The sequence below is a fragment of the Marmota monax genome, unplaced genomic scaffold (assembly GCF_021218885.2).
Source record: "Marmota monax isolate L192 unplaced genomic scaffold, Marmota_monax_Labrador192_F-V1.1 WCK01_AAM20220418_F8-fsc00001, whole genome shotgun sequence".
NCBI classification, from domain to species: Eukaryota; Metazoa; Chordata; class Mammalia; order Rodentia; family Sciuridae; genus Marmota; species Marmota monax.
The window spans coordinates 51,803,459-51,815,706 of NW_026693777.1; the positions used below are offsets into that span (position 1 = coordinate 51,803,459).

At 38.7% G+C, this 12,248-nt stretch overlaps 1 protein-coding gene across 4 annotated transcripts in view; it reads right to left on the minus strand.

Moving 5' to 3' along the window:
- Window positions 1-10,148, minus strand: part of Trpm7 (transient receptor potential cation channel subfamily M member 7) — a 103,759-nt gene extending 93,611 nt beyond the window's left edge. For all 4 annotated transcript variants that reach the window (XM_046460781.2, XM_046460780.2, XM_058584795.1 and 1 more), the window contains exon 1: window positions 10,016-10,148. In XM_046460781.2, coding sequence (XP_046316737.1) covers window positions 10,016-10,018 — 3 coding nt within the window. In that variant the 5' untranslated portion in view covers window positions 10,019-10,148. The remainder of the gene's footprint in view (window positions 1-10,015) is intronic.
- Window positions 10,149-12,248: the final 2,100 nt, after the last annotated feature.

Sequence of the window (12,248 nt, forward strand, 5' to 3'; positions counted from 1 at the left end):
TGAACCCTATGAGAGAGTTTTTAAGGTATTATGAAAAAGAATCTGCAGAATGACAGTTAGCAGAAAAATTATATATATAGCAGGGCACAGTGGCACACACTTGTAATCCCAGCTACTCAAGAGGCTATGAGGCATGAGGATCAAAAGTTCAAGGTTAGGGGCTGGGGTTGTGGCTCAGCGCTTAGGCTCCTGCGGGGTGCTAGGCTTGACCCTCAGCACCACATTAAAAAAAAAGATATTGTGTCCAACTAAAAAACAAAAAACAAGCAAACAAACAAAAAAGTCAAGGCTAGCCTCAGCAACTTAGTAAGATCCTATCTCAAAATAAAAAATGAAAAAGACTGGAGATGTAGCTCAATGGTTAAAGCACCCTAGAGCTCAATCCCCAAGGAAGAAGGGGGGAGTCGTATATACCAAAGAAACTAAACTGAATCAAATCCAGACCATGACTTTCTTGTAAAAAGGCTCCTACACCTATTTTCTGTTCGCTTTGCTTTTCTTACTGATTTCTCCAAGGAATTGCTACCCTGATTATTTATAGACCAATAATGCCCCAGATTTGTGGGGTATAAAATGTATGATAAAGAGAACCATGAGCAGTTGCTGTTATGCCATACAGTGGGCTCCAAGATATGAAATAATTAAGTCTGGGAATAACTACGTCTACAAAGTAATCAACCTCAATTTAGCCCAAACAATAATAATTTTTCCTCAGTTAGTCAACAGAAAATCTTGCCTAAAATAATTCATTTTAACATGAAAAAATTATTAGGAGAATGAAAAGGAATTAAAAACATCTTTTAGGATAAAAAGCTAAGTATAATGGCAGAAAAAAAAATCAAACATTTTAAATTTCTTATACTAAGTCAATAAATTTTGCCTATACGTATAAGATTGCTAAAAATCAAAACAAACAGTTGCAGGAAAGCAAATTTATTTAGAAACAAATCCACATTTAAGGAAACTTGGTGATGGAGACAGCAAAATAAATCAGTGAAAATATGAACTGCTCCAATATATGTACATGAACCACCACACTTTTTTAAAAATTTTTTAGTTGTAATTGGACACAATATCTTTATTTTATTTTTATGTGGTGCTGAGTATCGAACCCAGGGTCTCGCACATGCTAGGCAAGCGCTCTACCACTGAGCCACAATCTCAGCCCCACCACACTAAATTTTTAAAAAATTAGTACCTGGGGCTGGGGATGTGGCTCAAGGGGTAGTGCGCTCATCTGGCATGCATGCGGCCCGGGTTCGATCCTCAGCACCACATACAAACAAAGATGTTGTGTCCGCCGATAACTAAAAAATAAATATTAAAAAAAAAAAAATTCTCTGTCTCTATCTCTCTCTCTTAAAAAAAAAATTAGTCACTGTAATTGTTCATGAGGACTTTGTTTTGAACTAACCATGCACATGTTAGTTGGCTTTAAAAAAAAAAAAAATTAGTACCAGATGGATTAAAGTCAAAATATGAAAAGCGAAACTTTAAAACTTCTACTAAAAAAAAAAAAAAAAAAAAAGATGAAGAACTTTATGACCAAAAATCACATAAAGAAAATACTGATATATGATCACACTAAAATATAGAATCAGGGTTAAGAATGGTGGTACATGTCTGCAGTCACCATTACTCAGGAGATTGAAGCAGGAAGATCCTAAATTCCATGCAACCCTTGGCAATTTAGTAAGACTCTGTAAAAAAAAAAAAAAAAAAAAGTGCTGGTGTTGAAGCTCAGTGGAAAAGGAACCCTACATTCAATTTCCAGTACGGCATTAAAAAAAAAAAAAAAGAAATTTAAAAACTAAGGAATAGTGACATCACTAGATGGTAGAGTGCCAGCTTAGTAGGTATAAGGCCCTGGGTGTAATATCCAGCACCATCAGAGGGGGGGGGGGAGGGGAGAAGACAGTGAGCATCAATAACCCAAATAAATTAACAAATTTACCAAAAAAAGTAAAAAAAAAAAAAAAAAGTAAAACTTAGATGTACAGTTCATAAAACAAAAAAGTTAGCATTGGGGTATAAAATAGAAAACTGAAAAAGGTTAGGAAAAGGGGAGGTAACCATAGCCAAACTAAGTATGACAGTTATGTCTACAAAAGTGGAAAATATAATGGGATTTTAACACAGGAAATTTCAATTTTATCTATACTATTTCATTTCTTAAATTTGTATGTGAGTTATATTATAATCTGCCTATTGTTTATTTATATATCTGAATTCCCTAATAAAAAGCAACTACCAGGCCTGGAGTTGTAGCTCAGTGGTAAACACTTGCCTAGCATATGTGAGGCACTGGGTTTAATCCTCAGCACCACATAAAAACAAATAAATAAAATAAAGGTATTTGTCCATCTACAACTAAAAATATATTTTTAAAAAACCAACCACCAAAAAACTCAATTATATATGTTTACTTTTAAATATTATGGAATGGAAGTCAAATGATACAATTTAAATTCATTTTGTTCCTGGCTCCTGGTTCCCTGATAAAATGAGTTTTTCCCCCCTGCCAAAGCAATAAAATCTATTGAACTAAATGGATCAACAGCCACCAAAAATTTTCAGGTGATAACACAAAAATAAATCTGAAAAAGAAAAATCTAAAGAAAATATTAGGGCAATCTCTATTTAAAAACTTGGATCTTCATACAGTCAATAAGGCAATATCAACCCAGTATCTATTCCTGCCATGTGATGATACTTTACTGATACATTAATGGACAGGTTTTCACAGTTACAAATGAAGAATTCTATCCTTACAGAAATCTATTTAGTTAATGACTTCCAATCTATAAAGGATTCCCTCAACTAGTAAGTCTACACTTTAACAAAACAAAATGTATATAACTAAGTTGCAAATAATCTATCCTAAGAACATATATACCCCTGAATATTAAGATGCATCTCCAAGTTTATATAGTTTGGCAGTTCAACACCCAGTCTGACACTTATTAGCTTTGTGACCTTAGTAAATAATGGGGGATAGTGTCAACTTCTTAGAATATTCTTGAGGGGACTAGGGGTTTGGCTCAAGGCCCTGGGTTTGATCCCCAGGACCATATATACACACACACACACACACACACACACACACACACACACACGGAATTCTCTTGAAGGATTGATATATGTAAAGCATTTAGAACAAAGACCACAGTTAAATGCTAATACCTGTGAGCTAATCCTATAAAAATTTATCTAAGGCCTACTATAGACTTTTCTTGTACAAGAGTGCCTTTTGTATATTGTATATGGTAAACTATATTCTTAAAGAAAAGAAAGTATGGATTCATATACTGAAGAGTAAGGTCAAGCTTTGTAAGTCTAATTAATGTTTCTCTAGTCCCCTTATAATAAAGAATCTGCTTCTAGCTGATGCAGTGGCACATGCCTGTAATCCCAGAGGCTCAGAAGGCTGAGGCAGGAGGATCAAGAGTTCAAAGCCAGCCTCAGCAAAAGCGAGGTGCTAAGCAACTCAGTGAGACCCTATCTCTAAATAATATATAAAACAAGGCTGGGGATGTGGCTCAGTGGTCGAGTGCCCTGAGTTCGATCTCCAGTACCCCTCACCCCCAAAATCTGCTTCTTGGATCTTTCCTTCTATCATTTCTAGTGTGCTACCAAGTTGTCAGAGAAAAAAAGGTAAATAAGCCTGTTAAATTTCACTTTGCACACACTTTTCAACCACTGAACCTGGTTCTCAAGGTTGTTAGGCTCCTCATATGGCTTGGCTCAAGAGCTTTTTCTTACTTTGCATTAGGAGCTGGGTTTCCAAAAAGTATGGCAGGTGCATAGTTAACGTGTTATGTTATTAACATGTCTACATGATAGCAGGAAAGACAAAGAGTGTTTTACAGATTTTAATCCTATTATTGCTCCTGAGGTCAAGTAGAAGTAAAATCATCATATGTAGACAGAAAAGTTAACAGCGATGCTCATCAACAATCCTGACTTCAAGCCAGGCATTGTGGTGCACACCTGCAGTGAAGCTATTTGGGAGGCTGAAGCAGGAGGAATACTTGAGCCCAGAAGTTAGAGGCCACATAGTGAGACCCTTTCTTAAAATTGAAAGGGGGGGCGGGGGGGGGGGGAGGTGATACTGTGACCTGGCAAAGACACTTAGGTCAAGAGACAAGTCTACCAACCTCAAAGAACTGCTTGCCTCCACATACCAAAATTCTTTAATAGGATTCTAAAATTTCTAAGTGGTAGAAAAGTAAACACAATTCACCAAAAACAGGTTAAACAGATTCAGAACAATTTTTAATTCCAAATGAACTGAACCAAGACTTAATAAAATCTCTAAAAGTAGTTATTTTAGAGCCAATCATTTTTATAAGATAAACTAGAAGAGGTCCAATTCTCCAAGTCAAACACTTCAGTCAGATTCAAATAACTGCAAAGAGCCTTCTAAAAATCCCTCCATTATTGCCATATCAATCCACACTCCACTCATTCCAAACTACATATGGTAGTTTTATATTAAAGCTCCCAGAAGAAGAAAGAAGTGATACCCATCTAAGTTCTTTTCATGGGTTCACATAAATGACAGTTAAAATCCCTATAGTCAAATGATACTTATAATCTACACTAATCTCAAACATTTTAAATTTTGGTCCCACTTAAGTTTGGTCAAATTTAAAACAGATATTTAGTGGGGAATCACTTAAGAAAAAAAAAGACTGAGCAATTTATATGCTGAAAAGTTCCTCAAAGCAAAAGGTGAAAGAGGACACAAAATTGAAATAATGTATAGCTGGCAAAAATTAATGTCTCCTACTGAAAGCATTATGTGAATGACTGAAGAGATCTTCACAACTGAGAGAATAGGTGGTGAACAATAAGAATCTCCCAATCTAAAAAATTAAGGGAAAAAAAAAAAAAGGACTGGGGTTCAATGATAGAGTGGTTTGCCTAACTTTGGGTACAATCCCTAGCACAGGAAAAAAAAAAAAAAAGTGCCTCTTAATATGATGCAGTAGAAAGTACAGAATACTACTTATTAAACCTATTAAGTAATCTTGCCAAAATATGAAACTAGAATCTGATCAAGTCTTGAGATTTACCAACAGTTTATAGTAAATACAGAGAAGAAACATGCTGCATGAAACTACGGGGATGCATTCAACAAAATCCAAAGTGTGGGAAATTTTATAGGGCAAATAATTATTCTGTTAAATGACAAATGACAAGACCAAAACAAAAAAAAGGGGTACCAGTGATTGAAAGAGTTATCAACCAAATGCTGAGTGTAGAATTCTTAATCCTGAATGAAACGTATCAAGGGAATAAAACATGAGATAATCAGGGATATTCATTGATTGTTCAACAATCCTAAGGAATTATTACTTTTTAGGCAAGCAAATGGTACTGTGGTTAGGAGTCCCTGTCTTTTTAGGTATACACACAATTAAGTATTTATAAATAACATGTTTATGATTTCCTTTAAAATTATCTAGTTGAGCTGGGTATAGTGGAACATGCCTATAATCCCAGCAATTTAGGAGGCTGAGGCAGGAGGATAACAAGTTTGAGGTCACCTGGGCAACTCAGCAAGATCCTATCTCAAAATAAAAACTAAAATGGGATGGGGATGTGGCTCAGTAGTACAGTGCCCCTGGGTTCCATCTCCAATGCCACCAAACAAAAAACTATCCAGTTAAGGAGGAAAAGGAGGGATAATGTAACAAACAAAAGTCACATGCCAGTTGAAACTTGTCAAAGGATTCATGGTGGTTTGTTTTACTATATACACAATCTTTATGTTTAAAATCTCCCATGTTAGAATGTTAGGAAATCAGAGAATTAAATCAAAAAATCTATAATTGGTAGGGCTCTCCAACTTAAATTTCATGAGTGCTTGATTCAATAGTCCATTTTAAAAAAAATTTACTTGTATTAATTTAAGTACTGTTTTCAACTATAACATCTACATCCTTTAAGTAATAACTTCAATTATTAAATGTTTTCATTTTATGGCTGATTACTATGAACATTATACCCACAAATTAGAGATATTATTCCACAAAAGTGACCAACTTCTCTTAACTCCTGAAGGGCAAAATCTCTTCCTTCTTTCTTCTACCAATTATTTCAGGCCCTCAATATTTTTTCAAGAGTCTTAAAATTGCCTCCTCTATGAGTGTCTTTTACGTTCATCAATTCATCCTCCATAGTGTTGCCTAAAGTGGCAACATTTTTTTAAAAATCCAGAAAAAAAATCCAAAACCCTATGCATGATACATATCACCTTCAGAAATCTGGTCTTGCCTATCTGTAATAGCATTACCGGTACCCCACATCTTCCCTTACTTCACTCATGTACAGTTTTGTACAAGAGTTCCCAGAAAAAAAAAAATAAAAAATAAGGATGCTCTGTTCTTGTAAAGGTCAGTTTTCTGACACATCTATTTTTAGGTTAATTTCTACTTTTTACTAACTCTTTTTAAGACTCACCTCTACCACTAGTTCCTTTTGCAAGTGTACTCAGACTTTTCCTTTCCCTGATTACCCTGTCCCAGTAATTCAAGCAAAAGTATCATATTCTTTTGTTTTTGCATATTTATATTGCCTTTCAAGATTACTAAGTATCACAATACCTGAAACATAGTAGATACTAAATATGTGCTTTATGAAGTAATGATCCATCTTCCATCAGACAACAAGTTGATCTTTTACAAATTTCTAGAATGTAAGCTGTTTAAAAGTTGTCTTGTCTAACATATCTTTCCCACTCCAGTGCCTTTCACAGTGTTTGGACTATATTATTAAATAAGTGATTTGTTGCCAACTGAATAAAACAAAAATTGGGAGTTAGTTTTCCACAAAATCTGATTCCACTCCAGTTTTGTTGTTGTTTGTGGTACTGGGAATTTAACCCAGGGCTTCACACATGTTAGGCAAGCACTATAGACACTAAACTACATCTCCAATCCCCCAACTTTTAAAAAATTTTAAGTCAGGGTCCTATTATCATTGTCTAGGCCAGCCTGGAACTTGTGATCCTCCTGTCTCAGCTTCCCAAGTAGCTGGGATTGTAGGTGTGCACGTGCACCACGACTCCCAACTTCTACTCCATCTTTTCCAACTTGTGTTTCTTGGTATTTTGTTTGTTTTCTATTATTGTTCAGTCAGTTGGCTTTTTAAAACCCAGAAAACATTTTTTTATGTATTTTTTTTTTATTTATAAGTGACAGCAGAATGCATTACAATTCTTATTACACATATACAGCACAATTTTTTATATCTCTGGTTGCATACATAGTATATTCACACCAAATCATGTCTTCATACATGTACTTTGGATAGTAATGATAATCACATTCCACCATCATTAATTACCCCATGCATCTTCCCTTCCCCTCCAACCCCTCTGTCCTATCTAGAGTTCATCTATTCCTCCCATGCTCCTTCTCCCTATCCTATTATGAATCAGCCTCCTTATATCAAAGAAAACATTTGGCATTTGGTTTCTGGGGATTGGCTAACTTCTCTTAGCATTATCTTCTCTAACTCCACCCATTTACCTGCAAACGCCATGATTTTATTCTCTTTTATTGCTGAGCAATATTCCATTGTGTATATATGCCACATTTTTAATCTACTCATCTACTGAAGGGCATCTAGGTTGGTAAAACCCAGAAAATATTTATACAATTTCTTTTGGTGTCCAAGTAGAAACTGATTACCAGAAGCAAATGCCTTAAATAACTGTTTAGAATTATACATTGTAGGTACAATGTATTTAATGGACTTTTACATTCAAGTGTTGATCAAAAAGTTGAGGAAGCTAAACAAATTATCATCATTGAATAAAGAACCCCAGTTTGAGGTTATCCGCTGATTCCATCCTAACTTAACTGGAAACAGTACCAAAAATCCCATAATTCAACCACGCCCGGTGGCTCAAGCCTGTAATCCCAGCAGCTGGGAGGCTGAGGCAGGAGTATCATGAGTTCAAAGCCAGCCTCAGCAAAAGCCAGGCTCTAAGCAACTCAGTGAGACCCTGTCTCTAAATAAAATACAAAATAGGGCTAGGGATGTGGCTCAGTGGTTCAGTACCCTGAGTTCAATCCCCAGAACCACCCCCCACCCAAAAAATTCCATAACTCAATAGCAATCAAGACTTAAGTAGTGTAAAAAATAAAATCAAATTCAATTTAAATTTTAAAGTGAGACTGTTTTTCCTGCAGAATCAATAGGTTTATTAACAGCATGTTCAACCAATACTAACTTCATACTATGTGCCATATATGTTGAATAATCTATGTAAACAAATCATTTGGGGGAGGTTATCTGCTAATAAAAAGAACCTAAACAGAAAGACAGGAGAAACTTGGAGACCACATCTTAGTTTCTAAAGGCTAAGTTTTGAAGTACATAGGTAGCAAGACATTAAGGTGAAAGACTGGATTTAAGGGGCTGGGGTTGTGGCTCAAGTGGCATCGGGCTCACATGGCATGTGTGAGGCACTGGGTTCCATCCTCAGCACCACATAAAAATAAAATATTGTGTCCACCTAAAACAAAAAAATAAATTTTAAAAAAGACTGGATTTAAGAAAGGTACTTGAGATAAAACAAAGAAATTATAGACTTTCAATAGAAATAAGTCTTTCAGAAAAGAATGAATGGCTTTGTAGATGAAGCATCTTCATTTCTATTTTCTAACATATCTTGAATACACGAAATATTTTAAAATACTAAGCTAATAGGTTCAAATCTGTGCTATTTACCATCTAAGATAGAAAACTAGATATGTCACTTAATAGTATTAACAACTTGCTATTTTTAAACAAATCCCTTTGATTCAACTCCCTCCCTAAAAGACTCCCTTAAATCCTTTTAAGTAGTAAATTCAAAATTTTAGTTCAGGTAAAGGGATTTAAACCCTTCTTTTAAGAAACAGGAAAAGGGTGAGATGACGTTTTTATTGGCTTTACACTATCAAAGACGGTGGAACATAGTGAAAGACGCACTATTTGTTCACAGTAGAACTAAACTCGTGCTATAAGCAAAAACCTGGTTTAACTTTGATAAGCCACTTGAAATTTGCTGCTAGAGCAAAGAAAATCTGCCAGACTTCAGCAGTGGAAGAACTGTTTGCATAAAGCCTATCAAGTTAAAAGAACTGACCAGAAATCCCTACCCTGCTGTTCAAGTCCCTCATCTGAAAGACTTTCTTTGTAAGAAATCTTCGAATTCGGTTCCTGGTCTTAACAAAAAAGCTTTATCAAAAGCTACAATGCACCGCCTGCCTCTCTCCCTCCCTCCACTATGCCCCTTCAGCCTAGACCCCTCTCTAGGGCAACAGATTAGATAGTTCAACTTAAATCCTAACAGCACACTGCCTCAGTCCCCACAGTAGCGTTCCCCACCCTGGAGACCTTTAATTCTTGCTAAAGAATATTCTAAGCCAAATGTACAGCCAACAGCGTCAACCCTCTGGCTCCAAAATACAAAATGTACCTGTAGAATATCCACTGCACAGCAAACAAGGCACAGCTCCAAACTCGTGTCTTCTACCCTTTTTGTTCCCTCCCAGCCCTCCCTCCTTTTCCATGTTGAACTTTAGCAGAGCTTTTGGCTCCCTTATCTGCCAGCAACTGGCGCCAGGAGGACCGCGCTCCCGGGAGATGCGGAGCTTGGCGGCAGACCGCTGCGTCTGGCGCGCTGCGGCCGCTGAGCTCACTCCAGCTCAGAGCCGCTCAGAGCAGCTCAGCGCGGCCAGGTAGTCCCCGGATCGCGCCTCTGTCGCCTCGAGAGGCCCTCGCGGGAGCCGGCCTCACCTCAGGGGATTCCCTCGATGAGGAGTCGCGCCAGACCTTGCTACCTTGCCTCCCGCCCCTCACCCTCGAACGAACAACACAGCAGTCCCGCCTGGGCAACTCCGAAGCCTCGCGGCAATTCGAGGGTCCTTCGCCCCAGGGAACGCGGCTCCCCCACACATTTGCCCGCCAGGTCCTTCCCTTCCCTTCCCCACCCGGGCCTGAGTGGGTCCAGTACCATTCTCCTCACGGGGCAGACTCCGGAAGGGCAGCAACTCCACCTCCTCCTCCTCCGCGGCCTGTAGCCATCTATCGGGAAGCGTCTCCGGAGGCGGCAGCAGAGGCCGCCGGACAAGGACAGCCCAGGGAAACCTTCTCAGAACTAACTCAGCTCCAGCGCTAGCAGCAGAAGTCGAGTCTTTCATAATTGTGCGACCAACTCCGCCGGATGACTGGCCACAGGGACGCGCCCGCGCCCGCCTCCGCCAGCGACGGGGCTGAAGACAGACCACGTGAGGGGCGCGTCGTGTGCGTCGCCGCCCACGGGTCGGGTCACGTGAAGGGCGCGCGCTCCCGCGTTCCCAGGACCCCTCCCTGCGCGGAGCGCGCCCTCCGGGCGCGAGCACCGTCAGCCTCACCGCCCGCCTCACCGCCCGTGGTCTCCTGGCTCCGGGAGCTTTGCTCCCTAGCTCTCCAGTAGGTGCGTCGGCGGATTTGCCCTAGCTCCCGGGTTGGAATTTGAGGAAGCACGTTAAGGTTCCAGGCCTCCCCGGGATCCAACCTGGAGCTGCGGAGTGGTGTCACCTCCAGGAACCCACCTGGCTTCTGCCTGCACGCTCAAGCAAACTAAAGGTTCCCGAACCCCTCTCTGTGCTTCAGAAAGGGTCAAGGTTTCGGATACTACTTTCTCTTCGTCCAAAATGCAAAATCATCTTTCCCTAAATCACATTCTTTCTCTAGATTTCACTATAAGAATTTTTTCGGGATTAATTATGGGGCCATCCGTTTCCCTCCCAAAGATATCACCCACAGACATGCATACACCACACACCTTCCCAAGCAGAGACTGTAGGTTGTTACCGGGTTTGATACAAGCCTGTCTTTCCATTTCCTTTGCTATCTCACCAGTCTGCTTTGGTTATTATTGATCGCTTACTAAATGCTATTCTTCCCTATCCACTAGGAAGACCACAATCAGTTTGATTTCCTTAAAACTGCTTTACATACTTCGACTTTCTGCTCCCAGAGACTTAAGGGGTTCCTCAATATGACCCTCATCCCTCTCTGTCTTATCTCTTTCTTCCTTCCTTCCTTCATTCCTTTCTTTCTTTTTTTTTTTTTTTTTTTTTTTTTTTTTGTACCAGGAGTTGAACCCAGGAGCACTTAACCACTGAGCCACAACTCCATCCCTTTTTAATTTTTTTGAGACATGGTCTTGCTAAGTTGCTTAAGGCATTGGTAAATTGTTAAGGCTGGCCTCAAACTTGTGATCCTCCTGCCTCAGGCTCTGGAACCGCTGGGAATTACAGACCTGCCCAACCAGGCCTGGTTTATCTCTTTTTAAAAAAGTTTTATTGAAGAATGATTGACAAGATAATCTAAACATATTTAAATATACAATTTGATAAGTTTTGACCTATGTATACACCCATGAGATAAACCATTACCCCAATCAAAATAGTGAACATATTCATCATCATCCTCAAGTTTCCGGCCACTTTTTGTAACCATTTCATCCTGTCACTCCCTATCAAGGCCCTTAGCAATTGGAGTTGTCTCTTGGTGCCCTCCGGACTTTGATTCCAGGATTCCCCCTACCCATACTAAAATCAGCAGATGTCAAGTCCCTTATAAAATGGTGTAGTTTTTGCATATAACATACACACATGTTCACATATACTTTATTTTTTAAACTCTTTTTTAATATTTATTTTTTAGTTATAGACAAACACAATATTTTTTATTTTTATGTGGTGCTGAGGATCGAACCCAGTGCCTCACACATGGTAGGTGAGTGCTCTACCTCTGAGCCACGACCCCTGTCCTCATATATACTTTAAATTATCCCTAATCTATTATGTAGTAGAATGTAAATGTTGTGTTAATAATTGTTAAACTGTATTTCTTAGAGAATAGTAATAAGATTTTTTCTTATTAGTCTCTACATGTTCAATACAGATGTGATTTTTTCCCTCAAGTATTTTTCATTCTCTGGTTAAATACACAGATGTTGAACTCATGGATAGGGAGGACCAATTGCACTGACCTGTTTTCAGTCACCACAGATTAGTTAGCACACGTTCAAGTTTTATATACTGGCGTCACACAATGCACATGTTTGTTGGGGGGTCTGGTTTTTTTCATGCTGCATAATTATTACCTCTCAAACATTATGACGTACTGTTCACTATAGCAGGATCTTTTCTCCAACAAAACTGATCCAACCACTGTTTCCCTAGCAAGCTTTGACT